This window comes from Scleropages formosus, chromosome 22 (genome assembly GCF_900964775.1).
Source record: "Scleropages formosus chromosome 22, fSclFor1.1, whole genome shotgun sequence".
In the NCBI taxonomy this organism is placed as follows: domain Eukaryota; kingdom Metazoa; phylum Chordata; class Actinopteri; order Osteoglossiformes; family Osteoglossidae; genus Scleropages; species Scleropages formosus.
Genome location: NC_041827.1, coordinates 4,773,174 through 4,796,686, shown reverse-complemented (window position 1 = coordinate 4,796,686; position 23,513 = coordinate 4,773,174). Strand labels below are relative to the sequence as shown.

Here is a 23,513-nt window from a genome sequence, read left to right as displayed (position 1 = left end):
TCCTGGGTGTGTCCCTTCCCCCCTCGGCCCTGCGCCCTGCGTTGCCCGGTTGGGCTCCGGCTCGCCGCGACCCCGCTCGGCACAAGCGGTTGTGGACATTGGTTGGGGTTGGTTCGTCGGTCGGTCGGGTTCTGTTTGCCCGCTGGAGCCGCCTGCCGCTGTCCCGACACCTCGAGCTTCTCTACAGTAACGGAAGGTGTTTTGCTGCCCCTAGTGGCAGGAGGCAGCAATGCAGGCCGTATTCGCTCTGCAACTGCGACTCGCATCCTGTATCTGGAATTAAGAACATTGCAATACTAAACAGAAATATTAGCCCCACCTGTAAGTTTCAGTAAGTTACTTTGTCTTCTTCAGTACTATGTTATTTTAAATGTTAAAAAGTACTACAGCACATTCTTTTACATAAAAAACAAATATTCAAAGGGATTTTATCATTTTATTTTCTGTTCAACACAAATTCCATTTTTTCTAAAGTCATGGCTGTTCATATTGAAGCCATTCATAACTTTTTATTGTACCACAATGCAAGACAAAGGAAAAGGTATTTCAGTAACTAGATCTATATAATTATTTAATATAGAAAATGGGTTAACAGTTATGTATTTTATTCTTTATTTACAGTATATGCCATGCTAAAAAATAAAAATACAGTACTGGGTACAGAAGAACATCAAAAGGAGAAAAATAAAATGTGTCAACAAAATACAATGATAATATAGTTAAGGCTTAAATGTGTATAAAAATAACAAAAAGTTAATTATCAGTATTTAGACATGAGAATAAAAGGATTATAAGACATGAGAGGTCATTTCATACACAGACATACCAGTACAGATGGGACACTCTGAACAGGAATTTAAAACAAAGGGTACAACATACATATTTCCATTTACTCCATAAAAAGGAACAATAAAAAGTGAAGAGGCAGGGTTTGTTGTTCTTGGCATAGAGTTTCAGAGGAAAACGTAAGGAAAACAACCAGATGGCCATGGTTCCATCCTGTGTGTGTGTTCATATGTACATCTGTTTCAGTTACACACATGTACCTCACCATCAAACAACAGCCCCCTCTATTAGAACTAACCTCTATTATCTGTCACAATTTACACCTTACCCAGTGTACCCTGGGATATGGTAATGAAAAACATCTGACAAAGTTCAACTTTATTACTGTTGCGGTGTAAATGCCACTGTCATTTAGAGTAAAGCAAAGAATTTAAAGAATATACAAAAATTTTTGCTGTGATTTCCTTTGAGTTTGCTTGTTTTGCAATCCATTCCAAGTTCCCATGAATTCCACAGAAAAACCTGTTTGTCAGCTTTCACCAGATGGAGAGCATCATGTGACTGAAGACAATAAGATGAACGGAATTTGTTTTCTCAGCTGAGGTTTTGATAGGTACTCTAGGACTGTGCAGAACATCAGGCAGGAGACTTTGCCTTAACACAGTACTTTAACAACAGTCTGATTGTGTTGTGTAACTCAGCAGTATAAAAACACTGCCCTGGACAGTCCAGTTGCTGCACCTGTAGAATACTGCAATGGCTGTAATACTCAGAGGCGAAACACATTGAATGAAGAGAAGTAAACATGTACTGAACAACAGCGAAACACCATCTACTTAAATGCAATGAAACCGGCGGTGGTTTGTATGTGCAAAGACATGGAATGTAAAGGTAAATAGTACTATGGAAAATAGCTTAAAAATTCCAAGCTGTCAGAAATAGATCAAATGTCTAATCTCTGACAAAAAAGGGGGGAAAAAAAAAAATAAAAATCACAATTTTTAACCGCCATTCCAATGTTTTTTCTATGTCTGACGCCTCTGGCAGAACAAGCTAGTTTGAGTCCATTCTTTTTGAATAGGACCATTTTTGCTCATTTGCAAAAAGGTAACGGAAAATACTATATACACTATACTTAATAAAGCAGCTGTAAAAAAACAGGTAGAAAGCATACCACTTAAACCCACTTAAGAAGTAATAATATGGCAGCTCTCGTCATAAAATCTTTATCATAAGTGTTAAATCTTCATCACAATTGTTAAAGCGCCAGTAAAATATAATTAATAGTCATTTAATATTTCTTAGGGGATCATCCCTACCTCAGTTAAATGCAAGTGTGCGTCACAGAAAAATACTTCTTTTAATGACAGAATTCATTTCACATTGTTGATTGGACAACTGGTATTTTGAATATGTAATCCAACTTAGTGTTAGTTGGCAGGGTTTTTCTTTTTTTTAATCAGAAAAAAAGATAAAAGCAAACACGAAAGGTCCTTTAATGCTTGATAATACGTATGGTCAGAACATTTAGCTGCCTAAAGCAATGCCTTTTTCATAGGAACAGACTAAAACCTTTTTTTTGGCCGACTCCATTGGGCCTAAAAGTGCTGCAAAATTATCTTTGGATGTTCTAACCTTTCCACTTTCATATCAACTAACAGCTTAAAAATAAAAGAGAAAGAACTTTTTAAAAGCTTTCTCCTTTTTGTTTAGGTAAAAATAGAGTCTGTTTGGAGCCCAAACACAGAGAAAAATAAAAGCAAAAAAAAAAAAAAAAAAAAACTAAAAACAGTAACAGGTATTGCACCTTGGGAACAGGTCAGGATTGCCCTTATTGGTGCCTCTTTAGAGGTGGTGTCAGGGTAGGGGGCGAACAGATGGACTGTGGGTGTGAGCGGGTGGTACAGGGACGAGGAGTGCTGTAAGCAAACGAAGCTGAGTGCACTGAGTACACACAGGGAGTGGCACAAGCCTGTGCACGTAAAGAAACGAGAATGTGCATGTAGGAGGAGGAATGGGGAGGTTGCAAGTACGGGTGGTTGAGTGGGTGGGGCGTCTCAGGGGATGTGATCAGATAAGGGAAATGCGTATGGGGATGCTGGGGGATTCTGTCCTCTGTGGAGAGTGATGGCTCACCAGGTGTTCCACCACTGTATGTTTGGACATGTGCTTCATTAGGTACGTTTCCTGCAGAAGAAGAAAACAAGAACCAGGTAGTTAGCGCAGAGTGCAATGCAGATGCTTCTGATTTTAACAACACTGTAAAGTGGCAAATTATTTTAGTGGGGAAATAATGCTAGATTAAGGTCTGTGTGTCCTTGCTTTGTAACTTTTAGCTGAAAATGTTATTTGCAGATTTGGGGGGTGAGGTGGTGCAGCAGGTTTGGCCGGGTCCCACACTCTGGTGGGTCTGGGGTTCGAGCTCTGTTTGGGGTGCCTTGTGACGGACTGGCGTCCCATCCTGGGTGTGTCCCCTGCCCCTCCAGCCTTGCGCCCTGTGTTGCCGGGTTAGGCTCCGGCTCGCTGCGACCCCACTTGGGACAAGCGCTTTCAGTCAATGTATGTATGTGTGTGTGTGTGTGTGTGTGTGTGTGTGTGTGTGTGTGTGTGTGTAAAGTGGCCCTGGAAACCATGTTCACAGAAACCATTTTGGCATCACTCGTTTTGCCGAAACAGAAAATCTTTGACACAAAAGTTTGTGAAAACAGAAAATCTTCCTTATAACAAAAACCATAGTGGGGCAGGAAACTGCCAGCACTGAAGGACTGACTGTGATGAAAATATATTTGCATAGGGTTGATGACAAAAACATTTATTTAAAATCATTCAACAGTTATTATCACAGCAGACAATTCATTACATATAATTTATTTGATATAATAACAATAATATTATAATTAACTACAACAACATACAGCCATTGACATTCAGCAGAAACCGTACTTCGAATTTCGATTTTTTCCCGGGCAAGCGATATGCGGTGCGATACTCTCTCGCGATGCTGGGCAGCGATCCACATCTCCCAGTCTTCACGCGGAGGTGTGTATTAGATGTATTAATTGCATTTTCGACTTACAATATTTTCGATTTACGATGGAGGGACGTAACCCCATCGTAAGTCGGGTACCACCTGTATCTTGAAGTCTTAAAGCAATTTCAAACTATTTAAGACTCCAGAGCACGTATTTAATTGGTCCTTTGGCTAGGTCCTAAGTGCTTGTGGCCCAGGTCTAATTATTCATATTCATCCATTGTGAGGGATCACTTGTCCCATATAGGACCACAGCGATGATCCTTATCACTTGTGTATGCTGAGGTTCACTTGTTATTACTGTTGTCAGGTAAATGTGTTGTAACAAGGCATTGAGGCTAAATTCTCAAGGAGTAATTCACAGCTCTGTTTTTCAGTCTTGACCCCGAGGGCCACAAGTTCACATTTTCATTCTATCTGAGCATCAAGAGCACCAACGCCCTCTGTGTTACTTGGACAAATTCAGTAGTCTCAGACATGAGATTATGATTATTGTTTAAGGAGAGCTGGAGAATTTACACACAGCATGCAGCCCACTAGGACCTCTGTCTTAAAAAAAAAAAGCACGAGCAATATGGTGCTACTTACTGAGGTGTATGCACGACCACACATGCTGCAGCAGTATGCCTTGGCATTCTTGATGGCGTGTGCAGACAGGTGGATCTGCAGCGAGGCCGAGTCTGAGTAGGCCCGGTAGCAGTTTGGACACTTATACGGCTTGTCTTTGTTGTGTTGCCTTTGGTGAGACTGGGGGAGAGAAACAAGTCAGACCGCTTGACACGAACTCATTCCTTCCAGGCGGCAGTATATATCCGCACAGTATTTTGCGATAACTCGAACTAAACCGAACACCAGTTTAAGGGGAACAGAGTAAATCTCTAAATAGCAACAGGGAAGATGCTACCAAAGCCGTCACATCAGTTTGCACAGAGCCTTCTGCGTGCAGAATTCTACCTGGCACAGTCAATCATTTCTAAAACGGGTCACAACGTGATGCTGTTGTGTCTGCAAGCTCACACATACTCAGAAGTTGTTCACTTCTTTACCATTACCACTCTGCCCTAAATCTTATTATACAGTATATAAAACTGAATAAAACACAAAAAGTACAAAAATCTTATACTTTTTAACTTTACCACGCATACACGGAGCTAATGAAAAAGATGGTGTGAAGACATTTCTATCACCTAGAGCCACAGCAAATTCCTTGTGTGCATCAGCATACTGGCCAATAAAACTCATTCTGATTCTGATTCTCTATGACAGATTTGCTGCGAGATTGGAGAAAAGCGTCTCCTAAATGAATAAATGTAAATGTAATTTCGGAGGCATTGACTACCACCACGTCTGCAGAGACTGATGGAAAAGATCACGGCATTTAACACACCAAGTGGTGCTCTATTTCCAGATCGCTAAGAATACACTACTTTGAACTGTGAAATGAAGCACACAAACTACAGAACGATGACTGACTGAACACACAGTTTCCTGTTACATGTAACGGCCATTCACTGGGCCTGATGCAAACACAGAGAGCCACACTATTTCTCAAGACGCAAGCGGATGGTGCCAAAAGCCTGTGTGTGTGTGCGCCTCTGATCACACATGCAGAATTTCTGTGTTGACACACTACCTGAAGATTGGAGAGCTGTGTGAAAGCTTTTTCACAGCCCGGGTGGGCGCACTTGTAGGGCCGGTCACCGGTGTGAATCCTGCAGAAAAAAAGCCAGAGAAGTACACCGTAACTGTAGTTTAATCGAATTCTCTCTCCAGACCGTTGAGCATGTGGCATTTATCAGGAAAAAGCAGCAAAGCAAACAAACAGGAATGCGCTGTGTGTGACCTGTAAAGGGAGTCTTTTAGTACCTGGTGTGCTGCTGCAGGTGGGACAGCTGGCGGAAGGACTTCTCGCAGTAGGAGCAGTGGTAGGGTTTCACACCCAGGTGTATACGCAGGTGCTGGGCCAAGTAGGAGGCGTTGGCAAAGGATTTGGAGCAGTGGGGGCACTTGTGTGGCTTGGCCTCTGTGTGTGACTTTGAGTGGATTTGCATGTCCGACTTAGAGAAGAAGGTCAGTGGGCACACTTTACACCTGTGAAATGCACACAGGCGTACAGTTTTACACCCGTGCGATCCATATATGTCTATATTCACATGTAGGCTTCATGACCGGAGAGAACATGTACATGTACGGATTCCGGAATTTAAATATTAAAGGAAAAAGCTTAATATTAAACATTACACACAGTACAGCTTACAAAGTTACAAAAATAACACGTATGCATACTTTATGCGCTAAAAACTCAAATGCTCGATCCTGACCCACTGATACACATCACACACTCTGCCCTTAGGCTAACAAAAGGTGTAAAACACACCACAACAAAGACAAGCTGTGCTCTGTAAAGCTGCACAATGAGAGACAGGATCCAACTTGTATCCAACATTTTCCATACGTTTGTGGTTTACAACCCGCAGTCCATCTTTTACATACCTAGCATGTTGTGTCATGATGACAACTTAACCATGGTTCAACCTGGCCATGGCAATTAGTGATATAAGTGATTATGATGATGAGGACTATTTCTTTTTTTTAAAAAAAAAAAAAAAAAAAGTTTTTCACAAGGTATGATATGGTCAAATAGTGCTCTAACTACTCATCGATAGTACTTTATACTCCAAGAATTACCTGTTGCATATTACACAATAAATCTGTGTACACACTGTATGTGTGCAGGTATATAAAGGCACGCCGCGTTATGCAATCTTTCCATTTCGGAAACCCTGACGTAACTAAAAAGAGACCCAAATCAGAATTGAACCCATAACCCTGCCCATTACTCGCACCCCATAGGTTATGAATACATGTGTTCAGCTCTGCATAACACATTAAGGTCAGAGAACATGTTTAAGATGTTATTCCTGTCAGTTGCTTTCATATGAGAGAAATAAAAATTTGTTGCTGCAAATAACCTCCTTCGTTGTTTATTTCTTTCCATAAAGCTGGAAATGTTTCAGCTGCACCACCACTATCAACCTCAACACTCTCTTTAACACTATAAAGACCAGCAAAATTCTTAAAACAATGAAACCCACCATTACTACCCACAAATGACTGAAGCATTTGGATATCTTCCCTTTATGTCCTCGTGAAAACTTCTAACCTTCCCTTGAATAATCATTCCACTTAACGGGACACATCTTTGGCCTTCTGTTCGTACTACTACTAATTTTTCCATTTAAAAAATTTCACAAACGGCACCAGAATGCTACCTTGTAATTACTGTTGATCTTTCAGATTCATTTCTGCATGTTCTTTGATATGGGCATTATCCTTTAGAACTGTACCACCCGTTGACATTGAGAGACCGAGTTCACCATTATTGCCGATAACTTCCGTTTACCTTCATATGCCTCTATTTCTAAATCCATTTTTGTGCATGTGCACATGGGTTGTGCACTTTAACAATCTGTTTGCCTCTTTCCAGTCATAATAATAATATCACTGAAGTCACAAACACAACGAGATGAAAAATTCTTTTGGCTGCCAGTTAGTAGCAAGTGCAAAGGAAGACTGAGGGAGACAGAACGCTGCACTTGAGTGTTGCATACTGTGTGGAACATTGACGCAAGAGGGCAACTGTGGTAACATGCCGGAGTACAGCTACATTTTCAGAACTTAACATTTTTATTGCTAACCTTTTAGAATAATCTACCTAAGTCCGAGGTAGCGTAAATCACACGTTACACTACTCGAGGTGTGTGTCTACATTTAGTTTTCCTCAAATACCTAAAATATTAAAGATCCGCAGATGGTTGTTGACTTCAGGAGAGCACGGAGCAACCGCTCTCTGCTGAACATCGACGGTTCCTCCATGAAGATCGTCAAGAGCACCAAATTTCTTGGTGTTCACCTGGTCCCTCAGCACCAGCTCCATAGCCAAGAAAGCCCAGCAGCATCTCTACTTTCTGTGAAGGTTGAGAAAGGCCAATCTCCCACCCCATCTTCACCACATTCTACAGTGGGACTGTCAAGAGCATCGTGAGCAGCTGCATCATTGCCTTGTTTGGTAATTGCACTGTTTCGGCTTGCAAGACCCTGGAGCGGATAGTGAGGACCATCGGGGTTTCTCTTCCCTCCATCAGACATTTACACCACACGCTGCATCCCCAAAGCCACCAGCATTTTGGATGACCTCACGCAAACTCTTCACCCTCCTACCATCTGGCAAAAGGTACCGAAGCATCCGGTCCCTCACGGTCAGACTGTGTAACAGTTTCCTCCCCCAAGCAATCAGACTCCTCAATACGCAGGACTGGCACTGACACTATTGTCTTGTTTAAGTAATTATTATCTTGTTTTAGTCATTTTTGCAATGTCTAGCATTGTTTGCACAAGTCTTGCACATATGCACTTTTTGTATTCTGTGTTGTTTTACGTAGCAACACCGTCCTGGAGGAACGTTGTTTCGTTTCACTGTGTACTGTTGTATGTGGTTGAAGTGACAGTAAAGCCTCTCTTGACTTGACTTATGATCCAGTGTAGTATTTTATGCTCAAAATTTTAATTATCAGATTCATTATATTTTTTAATTATGAGTCCCAATGAGACTTCCTGACAAAGGAAGGAAGATATAAGTAACATGTTGAAGAAAATGATGGTATTTAGTACTCTGTGAGTGGTACTGTACCGCGCGTGTTCCAACCTGTAGGTTTTTCCCTCTTTGGCAGTGATAGTCCCATCTGCGCCCGAGGCGAGGATCGGGTAGGGTACCACCAACAGGGGCCCAGAGGTGTTCTCTGCCTTGATCTTCTTGCGCCCACGTTCCATCTTTGGAGGTGGTCCCAACAAGCCTGCCAGCCCCCCGCTACTCTTGATTGGCTCCATGCCAGGGGCACTAGCCAATCCCGAGATGATATTTGGGGACGGGGCTCCGCCCAGCCGACTTTGGCTGCTCAATGTTGGTGTAGTCGCACTTATGGCCTCTGAAGTTCGGGATGACAGCACATGGCCTACTGCAGGAGGAAGGGTGGAGGTAACATGCACAGGTTTCAACACTAATTTCAACATGCAAACAGATTTCAACCTGTACTACTAACTACAGTTGCTTTGCAACATTACTCTGTGTCAGCCCTCCCTGGCAGGAAAAAATGTTAAACATGTTAGACTTTAAACACACACATTTCACTTCATATACAGTGCTGCTTGAAAGTATGCAAACATCCTGCATCCTTTAGTTTTACCATCTTACATAATAAAAACATAACTAGTTTTCTTTAATAAGAGTTAGTTTATGAGTTAATGGTTATTTTATGAGAATCTGTCTTTCTCATGGGACACAATATGTTTGCAATGACCAGTTCCATTTGTTTCTTTAGAGGAAATCATGTGTGTAGAAGAAAAAAAGGAAGTAGTGCAGGTGCAGAAATGAAGCCCAAATTACATTGGTTAAACCAAGTAGGTAAGTAGAATCACGGGTATAAGTCATGGTCATTTATTCATGTAATAAATATTAAAATAAAATGTTACGTTTAGATTTTAAAAGTTTATTTTAATATTTTAAATACAAGAGTAATACAAGAGTAATAACCATCCCTATAGGGTTCCCATACCATCAAGCAGGTACTGCATGTATTTTCTGGATTGTGTTTCATTTGCACAACAAAGTTCTATGCTTGTTAGCCATGAGTTTTTTTTTAAATCAAACACAGTGTTATTCACACACCATGGGCTTAAATAAAAATCACAAAATATTACACCATGCACTTGAATAAATATTTGGTCAAAGATAATCTTAAACGTAACCAACAGAAAAAGTCAAACACGCCTTAAAGTTAACATCTTCTAAAGTGTGTGTGTGTTTGCTTGCAGTAAAATGAACGGCTTTTGAAGCGAATTGTGTCTGCTGGCCAAAACATTCACTGTACGTGGTTTGGAAAAGCACAATAATTTCTGTCACATGGAACAGTCCCTGGAAGCCCCTTGTGAACCCCAGGAGGCCAGATGTAAGAGCACAACAACACAAAGAGACGTCAGACAATGGAGGTTCAATGCAAGGCATTTTTTCTGACATCAACATTTACAATATGAGAGAGGGCTCAGACAGGGGTGCCTATTCATGTGCTGAAAGAGGTGTGTAAGAGACCGCACGCAATCTGTCCATGCCACAGTTGTGCTGTGTTCAGCCTCTTTGCTATGGTGCATGGAGACAATGAGTACTGCGCTGTACATTTACATATGATTTACATGTAGAGAAACACAAAGTTAGAGTAGTCCATGAAGACAGAGGATCTGAACACATTCAGCATGGAAGGAGATGAAGGCAGAGAGTGTTGTGCTTGTATTCTCTCTTCAGAAGAAAAAACCGTCTACTGATTCTGCCCGTGTTCTGTGGCCACTTTCTGGCCAGGTGATTCAAGCGTTTCTTAAGAAGTAACATCTGTTGAAAAATACAGGAAATCTATCCTCGAGTTGTTCTCAGAGGAAAAACATGGTACATATTTATAGCCTACAGCAGGTATTTTCGATTCTGACCCCTGCAAATGATATCATTGTAAAACCAGTTTTTCCTCCCACTGAGACTCACCTGGGCAGTGCATTATCAACTTTTTTATACCTTGCGTACTTTTTAGTTTGTTGATGGCTCTTATTGCCATTGTTGTTTAAGAGGTGACACTGAAAATTGGTGCGTCATTTTTCAATGGTTTTTTTTTTTTAAAAACTTTAACTTTAGTGTGCCAAAATAGATGGTCAATGATTTTAAAAGGAAACAAACAAATTGAATAATTACGACCAGGAACAAGAAACTAACTATTCTGGAAAGTCATGAGAAACGGATACTACAAGGTACAAATTAACTTTTTTCCCTGTGGAAATTTTCCCTTTAGTGTTTCAGATCAGTGACTATTACAGTTCATAGAGGATTTACCGAACCTCTTTCAACCTTCACTGTAGAAAGGAGCGAAGTCGCGATAAAAAGCCAATGGATGGTGAAGGGTACGTGTGCATGAGGAGGGATCAGACCTTTATGGAACATCAACGCCTCAGCAGCAGGGATAAATTTCTATGAAGAAGCTATGAAGACAGAAGATGCCGGGAGAATGATAAAGATTATATTTTTACCACGTGTGGAGACACACAGAGCACAATAGAGAAGTACCTTTTATGTGTGACTTCATGTTTTTAACAAACACCCTTGCAACCTGTTTATGATTTAATACTGCTATAAAGCACTCCGGTAATCTCTGGGCTCCTTGAGGAAGAGGGTGTCAGGACATTCAGGCAATTGTGACCCTACACTTATTTTGTTTAAACAATGGGAAAACATGCTTTCCTGTACACAGCATGGTTTCCTGTACCAAGCCCTTACATGCAAAGTGACCTGTAACACAAACCCAAAGGCATGTGTCTTCTCTGCAAGGACAGCAGACTGAAATCTGACCCCAGGCACACGAAAACTTCTGCAGCTAAGTGATCTATATTAAATACACGTTAAACATGGAACTGATAAGAAACGGTTATGGGTTTATCTGATGGGTCATGGAATTTTGCTGCTCCGGTGAGATTCTGCCAACTAAAAATCAAGACGGTCTTGCTGGAACAGGTAGAAAAAATAAAGATGGTACTTGTGAACATCTGAAATTTCCTGCATTGTAGTAGCACATTGTTGCCATTTCAATAGATCCAAGTAAAAGAGCAGAGTAAGCAAAATAGTGCAGGTGGCTGGAAAGGATAAAAAGTGTACAAAAATATCAGGTACCTTATGCTCTGTATATAGCAAACAATGGGGAAGGTGAAAACAATTCCTGGCTGACACATAACCACACCCTTCAGGGTAATTTGAATACTCCCTGAAGTGGAACGGTTTTAAATTACCTCAGTGTAAGGGTAATCCAAACTGGGCTTTTTCACTCCTATGAGTATAATTTTGTTTACTTATATATTTAGTGATTTGCTTCATTCTGGCACTGCTTGCAAAAAGAAATCCTCCCACCTGGAAAGTAAATCAATGCTAATATCAATTTCACTAAACTATAAAGAACTGCAAAAATTATTTGACAACATATAAATATACATGCTTTAATAAACATTTTCCAGTTAGTTTGTAATAGAATTTTATATTCTAAAATTTTTGACTGTTTTGATGCAGAAAGAAGCATTTCTGTGTCTCACAGTTAACTGGCAGAGAGAATATAAGCAAAATAGGACTGACTGCCTTCATTCAACTCACTTCCACAGTGTTTACACCTGAACTTTGAAGTTCCTTTACAACATGAGGAATGCTCAATACATTTATGAGAAGACTCTGCAATGATGTTTGGCGATACAGTGTATCTGTTTTATATTTACTTTAAACTGTAAAAAGCGGGGGGTGTGGTGGCACAGCGGGTTTGGCCTGTGCCTGCTCTCTGGTGGGTCTGGGGTTCGAGCCCTGCTTGGGGTGCCCTGTGACGGACTGGTGTCCCATCCTGGGTGTGTCCCCACCCCCTCCAGCCTTGCGCCCTCTGCTGCCGGGTTAGACTCCAGGTCGTCACAACCCCAAGCAGGACAAGCAGCTTCAGACAGTGTGTGTGTGTGTTGTTAAACAGTTAATATAAATGTTAAATGAAGTGATTTGAAATCAACTATTTTTTCATTATTACAACTACATCCAAAAATTCAGCATAACCTCCCCAATAAACAAATCCAGCTACACTGGTTTCACAGGCAATAGATAACTGAGAAAGTAGATAATAAAGGAATCTCAAAGTTGCCCAAACCTGATGAACTCCAGACACACTTACGTGAGGAATCTGTCAAGGGCAATGAATGGGAGTTTGTGAAGATCACATTTATTTTATTCCCAGTAATTTTACTTTTTAAATTTAATTCGAAGTTAATAAAAATAATAATAGTCATACACTGTGATGTAGTGGTGTCATATTCTGGCTGTTTTCAGGATTGGCTCTCTATCATTGCAACCATTCAATAGACAAACTTACAGACAGTGTGGTGTGAAAATATGTTCAAGTCGTTAATATTTTCAAGTGATTAATATATTCTAGTGTGATGTAAAAGTTAATACGTTCAGAAAATGTATGTCGTCCGTTTAATGCAATGGAAAAATGTTGGTAGAGAAACGAAGAAGGAAGTTTGTTGTTGACCTTCGCTGTCCCGACACACTTTTGTCCAGAGTAGATAACTTTTGTGTTGGACGCAAGGGAAGTTTCAAAAGTGTTGCCATGCATTATGATGACCTACGTATGAGATTGCAAATAAAAGGAGGCAACGCAGATCGATAGGGGAGACATCCAGCTGTATGGAGCTCTCCCATCAGCCGATACTGTTGTGAAAAGTGTCTATGTGTCTGAGCGTTTTGTACGGAGCTCCTGTGGCTGATTGATTCCAGGAGAAGAAAGAAAATTTCTTTCACAACAGTTATAACAGATGAGCATGTTCATTTCTTTTAGTCCCTGGGTTGTTGTTGATTTGTCTTATTATTTGTACAATTATGGGAAATTAAGGAAAGAAAAGCTGAAAGTCCACCCTTTGCTGGCTCACACCTGGTCATTTCCTCAACTAGACATATTGTACCATGTCCCACGAATATTGTAAGAAAGTCATCTGAAGTGGCTGCAGTTGTCTTGCTGACAAGAGGCATGAAAAAAATTGTCTACTTATTAAGTGCACAAGGTTCCACAACAAGGAGTGGAAAAGAAGCCCCACATATGGTGCACATTGGTGGAATGAGAGCTGATCACCTCTATCCAAGAGCCTTAAGTACATTTAATTTGGTTCCTTGAAGAATAAACAGGCTGAAACCATTTCTCAACTGGTGCAAAGACTTAATAAATTAGGTGCTCTGCCACTTTAGCCATGACCAACATACTTGTGCTTTTCCAAAGTACTTCAACAAAAATATCTAACTCTACACATATGCAAAAGAGCAAAACTGTACAGTAAACATGACAAAGTGGTGCCCTAGTCCAACTTTGACAGGCTGTATGGCCATACTGTGAGTGTGGTTTTATTAATAAAAACACCTTCAGTATTAATTCTGAGACAGCTGCAGGAAGGCATCAGAGCAACTGCAAAGCACAACTGCCAAAACCTTCATTGAACAGGAGAAGGTTTCTGATGCAGGTAAATGGACAGAATAAAGGGGAATCATGGCTACACAAAGTGTGCACCCCTGCAGGTGTTTCCCTTGCACATCTCAGACTTTGTAAGCAGTACCTGTGGCTGAGCTGGAGGCAGGTCGGGCGTGCAGTGCAATGTCAGGCTGAGATGGGCTGTGGGAATGGAGCCCTGGCACCTGCTGCAGCTTAGGGATCGGCATCACATGCTGCCCGCCCTCAGAGGACGAGGGTGGGACCAGCAAGGGCTGCTGGGAGGGAACCGTAGAGGGTGCCAGGTGTGGAGGTCTAATCTTCTCTGCCATCAGCTGCTCCTTGATCTTGTTGATCAACACCAAGTTATCCAGCTGGCACACAGTACATAAAGACACAGTCTAATTCTAATGCTTCACCTGCTTCGTACGTCTACAATACCTGAACCAACAAGCGTCCCTAAGACCAGTTTGCTCTCTCGGTGTCTATGCAATTAATAGTCTTCAATTTCAATAGCAGCACAAGAAAAAAAAAAAATTGCCTTCATCAGGAAAGACAACATGCATATGAATGACCTAGCGAAAAATACATCAAAATAATATAAAAACATTTCATTGCTAACTTTAATAGCAGACATAGCTTTATCTCTTGTTCATGTTAACATCAGATAAAGCCAGTCTTTTTAATGAAGAAAAATATTATAAATAAAAGTATTTAAAAATTCCTATAATTTTACTCTTTGTTATATGGAAATCCTTTCAAGCTTTGCTTACAACATTTTTCTGTTCAGCATTACTGCAAAATAACTTGCTACGATCTCTATAATTGTACCTCCCTCTAGTGGAAATCCAACAAAGATATTTTTTCAAAGAAATTTCCCTGCGGTAAACAAGTGTCAGAAAACAGAAAATGTGGATCTTCAACAGAAACTTCACGCATAATTAATACTCTAAAATCCTGTAGAGCACATATAACAGTAGTTACATTCACCTAGCCGTCAGTTTTCTCCAAAGCGACTTACAATGTTAAGTGACCAACAGTTTGTTCCCACTTACACAGCTGGGTAATTTTTACTAGCAACTTATGGTAAGCACCTTGCTCAGGGTACTATAGCTGGAGATTCGAACCTGCAACCTTTGGGTCCAAAGGCAGCAGCAGCGCTAACCACCCCATATGTTACAGCATGCTTGAATACGTTTCAAAGTGGTTTTTGACCAAAATGCAAGTCTGTTACATCTCGGCTAACAGAAGTAAATCTGCATTTCCCCAGTGATTACATGGCACGCATTATCAGCACCTGGTCTGCTCTATGGGTCATTAAAGCAGAACTCCAGAAACAAATTTTTGGCTTTGGCATTATAACAGTCAACATTTTTAAATAGCATGTTGCTGATAAATGTTTTTCTTTAATAAAATGTAGTTCTTATAAAAAACACAAATTTCAAACTAGCTTCCATGAACAAGAGGCCATTAAACTTCTCTTTGTTCCGTCAGACTTCTTTTTGTTCTCCCAGACAAGCACATGCAAGGGAAACTATCCTAGTGCCCCATCATCTACCCACTTTAACACCCACCACTTCACCCCATTATGATAGTGCTATTTAATCCAGAAAAGCGTTACATAATTCTCACCACTGCATTGGATTTTTTTTGTTATATACTGTATGTAACACTTCATCTTCCAAGTGCAGAGCAGGCTATGGAAGGACTTCTTTATCAGTTCAAATCATCTCCAACTACTTACCTGCCCAGGCATGGTGGGGGGTGGTGGCCAGAAATAGGGGTTATTAAACCGAGGTTCTGCCATCCTGAGGGAAAAAAAAAAAAAACACATTTCAGAACACTATTGCAATAAAGTGATTGTTTATTTGTTACAGTTTGTATGATCTTTATGTTTTTCAGAACCTTCTTGCTTTCCCTTCCAACACTGCTTTTGAAAGGAACTATTGTGAAACGCTGCATATACCATGGTAACTGTAATGGCCATTTCTGGTTAGAATTTACACCAGTCTGCTGCTTTACAGGCTCCACTGCAGTTGAAGTACAGTGGGCTGCCCATGGTACACCGATACATAAACTACATCCTGGTGCACTGGTACACACCAACCTTAAACAAAAGTCCGGTGAGGGAAGAAATAAACACTGACTTTCATCCCAAAAGCAACAACACTGTAAGCTTTTCATAAAAATGTGTAAGTAGGCAATGATCTTTATGTTGAATAATAACCGTAATTTTAGCACTTAATTTGCTTGGAATATCGGTCTTATCAATTTGAAATGTTATTTGTTGGCGAAAGGCATCCCTTTGCTAAAATTTTAGTTCTGAAGCAGACTCTACAGACAGCAGTGCCACAAGAAAGGAGTGTTTTGAGTGTTTCTGGACTTTAATCAACAATAAAAACATTCCAAAAAATCTGTGCCAGGAGGGACGGGAATGCCCATGAGGCCCCATTTTTTTCTCCCTGTCAGAAGCTGTTTCCGGAGTTGTTCCAACCTAATTAGTTTGCAATTCACTTTTTATAGACAAAAAATATTCTTGGAAAATGCTAACAGCTAATTATGGCTAGTTAAGGTTTATTAGTGAAGTCTCCATTTTATGAGTTCATTCTCTTTCCTATTTTACTGCCAATGGGTGTGTTTCTCTTACATTTACTCAGGCACCTTTCTCCGTAGCGACTTACGTCAAGCAACCTGCAATTATTTACCTTTTTATGCAAAAATTTAGGGTAAATGCCTTGCTTAAAGGTACTACGGCTGAAGGTGGGATTCCAACGTGCAACCTTTGGGTCCAAAGGCAACACCTCTAACCACTACACTACCAGTAGCCCCGTTTCTGCAACTGAAGAGTAAGGGCCCCAGCACTGAACCCTGTGGAACACCTGCTGTGAAAGGCTGAAGGGCATAATTCTATATTCTATAATTCTACAATAGGTAAAGGTCCCTTAGGAAGTTTCTTCATGTTGGAGATGGGCCTACCAGTTGTATGGTCTTCAAAACAACAGGCTTTCTTATATAGCTTCAACCTGAGTTTGGGTCTGAGCTCTGTCAGTGGTACAGCAGCAGCAGAATACATCAACCATCATTCTACTGGTGTGGTCAGAGTTAAAGTTACAGTGATTGAAAGAGAGCAAGTGTGTCAGTTGAATGACAGCTTCCTTCCTCAAAAGAACTGTGTTGATGTATGCTTGGTTCCTGCAAGGACTAGGTAGCTTGAGCTAGAGGATGCTCCAGTCCTTCAAATTGAGCTAGTTATGCTCTTTCACAATGGACTGAAGCATTCAGTGTGGTGCATAACCACTGGGCAACAACGGTGGGCACCAACGGTACATATGAACTTCACCCATGGTGCTGCAAACAGCCAAGTATAACAGAACATTACTAATAAGAGGTCAAAACACGCAGGAAAAAAGTATTGTAAAAGTAAAACAGGCATGTCTGCATCAAGGAAGCATAAGTTGGTAGGATGCAGAAAAGAAAAGGAAACTAATTATGGTGCAGACCGTGTACCTCTATCCAGGTACTACAAAACCTTTAGATTTCAAGAGCCTTCAGCTTTACATTTGCAATAAAGGGGTTCACGGATAAGCCATTTGGGAATTAAAGTTTCCCTTTAAAGCTGTACCTCCTGCCTCCTGTTACTCATCGTATTAGCGTTACAGTCTCTACAGTAAAAATGTAAATTTACTCTGAAGTAGAGAGACTAGATAGGAAATCTTCATTCATTTAATGAGCTGTCCATATGAGACTGTGTCCAGGTTCCTGTTGATTCAAAGCACCACTGCTTGTATTGTTACAGGATCTTGGAAATAAGAGCATATAACACCAGTTCTTAAGTCATTAAATTGATTCCCTCTTAAATTCAGAGCCGATTATAAATTCCTCCTCTTAAGAGAAGTAAATGGCCCCGCTTAAGCTTACCGTACTGATATTATTAATCCCTACATTCCTGAACATTGTCTACGATCCTCTGATGCGGGATATCTTAATCCAGCCCACGATTAATAAGATCTCTGTAGGAGGCCATACTTTTAGTTATAGGGCACCTAAGCTGTAGAACAGTCTGCCAGGTAGCATTAGGTCCAGGCTTAAGACTTATTTTTCTCGAATCCATATGAACTGCGAAATTGTCCCTGGTTTTTCTTCATGCACCTTTGTCTGCTACGTAACAACGTTGTACTTGTTATATCTTTGGTAGTGGCTACCCCCTTTCTCTCCTTATTGTCTCATGCCGGTAACCCGTGGTGGCACAAGAAACATTGGTGACGATGAAGGCATGATGTATCTTGTTGCCAAGATATGACAACTGCATGTGATGACTGATGACTAGCAACATATCCACACAGGTCCTTTGTCACTACCACGTTTAGCCAGTACAGTCACTGTACTTCCATACATGTTTTTTATGCATTCTTGACATAGATGCAACAGACAGGACAACCATATACATACATACATACATACATACATACATACATACATACATACATACATACATACACGTTGTCCACCCTGCATAAGTGATTCCTGACAGCACAACTCCTGTCATCGGTTATTGGTTCAAAGCAGTCATTCAACATAATGACAAAAGTAAACAGAGGAAACAACTTCATTTAACTCTGTATAGAAACTTAATTATGCTTAGTGCAAGGCATGGGAGAAGTATGTACATCCTACCTATCACACTGACAACTCCAATGAAGCACAACTATTGATTAACAGCTGGTAGCGTAGTGGTTAGAGCCAATGCCTTTAGACCCAAAAGGTCACAGGTCTGAACCCCACCTACTGCTATAGTACCCTTGAGCAAGGTACTTACCCTAAATTGCTCCAGTATAATTACTCAGCTCTATAAAGGGATAAAAATCACTGTTTAAAAAAACCATCAGCTAAATAAATAAATGTTAAGGTATGTGGAACACATGGTCTGCAGGGGGGGTTACTGTCCAAACACACCAGGAAACACTGAACCCATTAGTAACTATTCACTTAATCCTCTCCCAATTTATAAGGAGAGAGCTAAACCCAATGAATGGCCCATGTGTCCAGACTGCTGATCCCCTGTACCTGTGTTGCTGAGGTACATCCCCTGAACCACCTGTCCACACAGTCTACAAATTCCAAAAAAAAAAAAAAAAAAGTTGACCTTCTCTGGACCTGAGTCTCTTGTCATGCACTGTCCAGCATAATCATTTATTTATTATTATTAGAATTATTAATTCACTTATCTGACACTTTACTGCACAATGACTTGTAGTGTTAAGCTACATACAATGATCTGACAATCTACAGAGCAGGGTAAATTTTCCTGGAGCATTTCAGTTTAAGTACTTTGCTCAAGGGTACTACAGCAGGAGTTAGACTGGAATGTGGGTTCTTTGAGTTTTTATAGGAATTATTGCATGGCCTATAACTCAGTTATTTGAAACCATATAAATATTTAATAACATCTAAGCCCCTACACTGTCATAAATAAAGCTTTAGGGCTGTGATTAAAAGACAACCTCCTTACACAGTTGTAAGTAACACTACATGACACCTTTAACGGCAAAGTGTCTGTGCATTTTGCAGAGTAAAACAAATGAGCAGTGATCTTGTGAACTTTAAAACAAAATGAATTAAAATCCCTTTAAGCAAGCTATCCTGCTGCCAGAGCTCGTAATCCAGATTTTACAATGGACATTTATTCATATTTTATTTTTCCCTTTGAAACTGCAACGGCAAACCCTCGAACACACAGACTCAGCAACAATTTCATGACCAAGTGCTACGTTGTGATGTGGGAAACTGCAACGTCATGCAATCTTTCACGCTTATATTCTTGACAGGTTCTCAGGTTGCCCTGTCTTGAGCAACAAAGTCTTACCAACCCACCTCATTAACAAATGAGGTTTCGTGAATGTGAAATCAGAATGGAGCACTTTGCTCTATACAAAGCAACAGGAAAATGTGAACTCATACACAAAACTGAAACTCCAACTTGACACTATCAGTGATTGAAAGTGTGAAAAGTAGAATGTCAAAAGAGGGAGGCCCAGGACTGAAACCGATACTCCCAACTGCGATTCTGAGCACATATTTTGAGCTGTGCTCACACTGAAATACCAAGATGCATTATTTTTCGCTGTTTTTGGCATGTTCGAATGAATTGTGCCGTTTTGGCATTTCGTCAAAGCCCCGCTGGAGAGCACAGCCAAAACACACAAGACACAAAGCTGTTTTAAGAAACTCATAAGGAACAAGGCAGAATGCAGAGCTGGAGCGATCCTGCTTTGCAAAAAAACACAGAACTTAATGAGACCAGCGGAAACACAACAAACATCTTCTGCAGAAACAACATGAACTTGCTGTGACAGATCTGGTGAGGCACAGTAAAATACGGGCCTTATGATAAACAGGTCAAGATGAATTAAAAAGCAAACTGATCTTGGAAAGAAAGAGTTAAACATGAAAATTGGCATATTTACAGTCATTTACACAGCACTTGAAAAACAGTTCAGGCAAAACCAAGTTAAAAGCCACATACAGTACATACAACGCCTGGCACATGCAGTATGCACACATGAAAAGACAATCTATAAATCACCATTTACCTTCAACCAAGATTTAAACACAATCAATGAACAATAAAGAGTTCCGATGTCTGTTTCAATCCGAGTCGCCACAGACACGGCCACAAAAGCCTTAAATCGTTCCGCAGACTCAGTCAAGTCTTTGTTGGAGGAGCCGAGACAGAGTGAGATTGATGCGATTTTGAGGAGAAAGAGCATAAAGGGAAAATGGGAAATAATAATGCGTGACACTTGGAGGAAAGCCCTTTTTTGCGCACTTGGCCGTTACAAAGTAGCGCTGCTGAGGTCCCTCGTGCAGGAGCAGGACAGCGCGGGAAGGTGGGCAGCAAACGTACGAGAAACACACTCAAGTGCCACCCCAGTGGGCTCAGAGTGCAGCTCCCAGCTCAAATAAAGAGGCTCACAATGAACTGGCAATACAAGACTGGCACTTCGGAACGGTTTTTTTTTTTTTTTTCCCCCTTTTTTCTGCGGAATTCCACGATTGCTATATTGTAACCACACAACATCCAATTTGCATATAGCGTCGCACTATGATTTACGCCGCGCGTTTACACGCCCAGCATTGTGGAACATTTCCCATTCAGCACTCAAGAGGAATACTGCTGAAATAAACATCTGACACAAATCTTACCAACTTCTCTGGAAGTTTACCTAAAAACACCGCTTCATGTCGAAACACAATGTAAAATACAAGTGGCCATCAAGGCGTTCGGTCTCTCCGCATCCTTCCCTTCGCGGAGAAAAGAGATCATGGTAACGAAATTCGTACACGAACATTCCCAAAAGGTGCAAAACACAATTAATTTTTCGGTTATTTTCTCCCGTTTCCTCCATCCACCGCAACCCGCAAACATTTATTGTCCAACGCGACAACACAGCACGAGAAAATGACACAATATAACTGAACGAAAAGTTACCCAACTTTTCCTTTATTCTACCAGGTTGCCCGTGTTGGCTCCGAATAAAAACTTTATTATTTGTGGAAAAATAAAGGCGGTCGGAGGCAGAAAGCGTTGAGACAGAAAGCCCGACGTATCCAGCGCCTCTCCCACATTCTCAGACAGTTTTATTAAAATTTTCAGACAAAAGGAAAACAAAAATGGCAGCCTGTCTTATTTTTATAAGGACGGGACGCCATATTCTGCAGATCCCAAATTTATACGCAAAAATTCCCCTAAAACACAACGGATCGTTCGCACAAAACGCCTGTTTTGTTCGCAGTTTACCAGCGTTACGGGGACGGACGATTGTTTACAAAGAATTGCAGGTTTGAATAGCCCGGCTCAAAAAAAAAAAAAAAAAAAAAAAAAAAAAAAAAAAAAAAAAAAGGGGGAAAAAAAAAAAAAGCCAGACACTTCCTACAACAATCGTGCCTCGCAGATTCGGCGCGTTCGCTGCGATCCCGGCGCTTCGCGGAGCACATCGCCGGCGCGCAGGCCGCCGCGCCATTTCTGCCGCATATTCCGCATTTTTGTGCACAAATGCGCTCGCAGGTTCTCTTTTCCGAGCAAGTGCTACCTTTACTCTTCCCCCCCTCTACAATTTCTAACTTTTTGACCACTCAGTGGTCCAAAATAACTGCTTTTCGGAATGAGGCAAAGTGCCTCAGAGGCTTTTCAAAGTTATGCGGAATAAAGAAAGGGAGAACGTGCATACAGACCTGGGACCTCGACTGCAGATGTAAAAAAAAAAAATATATATATATATATATGTGTGTGTGTGTGTATAATATAAAAGGTTAAGATGTTCTTTCTGCCTCCTCCAGCCGGAGTTCAGACCTTCCGGGTCGCCTGCCGTTCACTTCTGGGTGCTGCAGGGAAGCGGCGGCCGTCATGAGCGCCCGCTACACGGTGAGGCGAGGCGCGCGAGAGGCGCGCGCTGCCGGCGGTAGCGGGACGAAAACGGCGTACAAGAACGAAGCACGCGAAATGGCCGCATTTGCCGGACGAAAGGCGTTACGAGCACGGCGAATGGCACACGAAGAGCGAGCCGCGAACGGAGACAAAGGGTTGTGGGCTTTTCTTAACGGGGAACGAGTGTTTCCTCCAGGACTCGCGCACCGCATGCGAGAGGATCGTAGTGACAGCCCGGACTTTAGTGGCGCGTCCGCCACATGCTGGTTGTCTTCAAGAACCTATTGCCACAAATTAAAACGAATAAACACCGAGTTCTGCAAGGGGGGCGCTTTTACTGTTCACGGACTCCGTGTCATCACTCTGATATTTATTTACGGTGGTCCCCACCACCGGAAAGGAAGCCCACCCTGTGCTGTGTGCCTGCTCTCCCAGCATCTTACTAACCTTTAGCGGAGCTACACTGATTTAGGGCGTCAATCAACAGTAAATGTACCCAATACGGGTATATTTTTGGGTTCGTTTGACACTGGATTTTTTTATGTTTATTTTTGGTTGTGTATTTTGATAAACTTTTTTTAATAAAGTTTAATTTAAAAAAGAAAATGTACCCAATATTATGTGTATTTATTTGTCTGATTTTAGGTAGGGGGTATGGTAAAGTTTTCTATTGTAATTTAGAAGTATTTTATGTTTTTTTGGAAGATGCGTGTATGTGATGCGATGAGTCAGATTAGGCTGCTGTTGGGGGACAGTCCTTTCATGGGTATGTTGGTGTGGGGAAGACGTAGGTCAGTTATATATAATTTTGAAGCCAGGAAGGAGGATTGTTCTGGGGAAAAGACTTGCTTACGGTCTTGACAATGCATTTTGATTTTATGTAATGGCTTTTCAGTAAGATTTGTTGACCAACTGTAGGAAATGTGGTTTTGGATTTCTTTGGTTGTAAATTTGTTTGTTTTTAATTGTGTATTGTTATTAATAACTTCATTAAGTTTTAATTTAAAAAAAAAAAAAAAACAGTAACCAGGGTATTTACCGCGGTCAATGTTGCCTCAGCGGTAACCTAAGAAGGGGACTCGAACTAACAACCCGCAGCGCTGCTGTATGTGTCCTGAACCTCTCCGCTACCTGGTTGTCCCACTAATGGCGATGAATGCACAGTATTCGCACGTAGAGGATC

At 41.1% G+C, this 23,513-nt stretch overlaps 1 protein-coding gene across 2 annotated transcripts; it reads right to left on the bottom strand.

The window, feature by feature from the left end:
• Positions 1–2,597: 2,597 nt before the first annotated feature.
• znf362a (zinc finger protein 362a) lies at positions 2,598–22,782 on the bottom strand. Of its 2 annotated transcripts, none has more exons than XM_029247942.1 (8): positions 22,256–22,782; positions 15,650–15,713; positions 14,033–14,279; positions 8,523–8,832; positions 5,684–5,908; positions 5,451–5,529; positions 4,406–4,564; positions 2,598–2,973 (listed from the first exon to the last, which is right to left on the bottom strand). In XM_029247942.1, the coding sequence occupies exons 1-8, from the start codon at positions 22,309–22,311 to the stop codon at positions 2,857–2,859; spliced, it is 1,257 nt and encodes a 418-aa protein (XP_029103775.1). In that variant the 5' UTR covers positions 22,312–22,782; the 3' UTR covers positions 2,598–2,856. The 2 variants fall into 2 exon arrangements, with proteins under 2 accessions (XP_029103775.1, XP_018580780.1); XM_018725264.2 differs by lacking the exon at positions 22,256–22,782 and adding an exon at positions 21,400–21,749.
• Between the last annotated feature and the right edge of the window lie 731 nt (positions 22,783–23,513).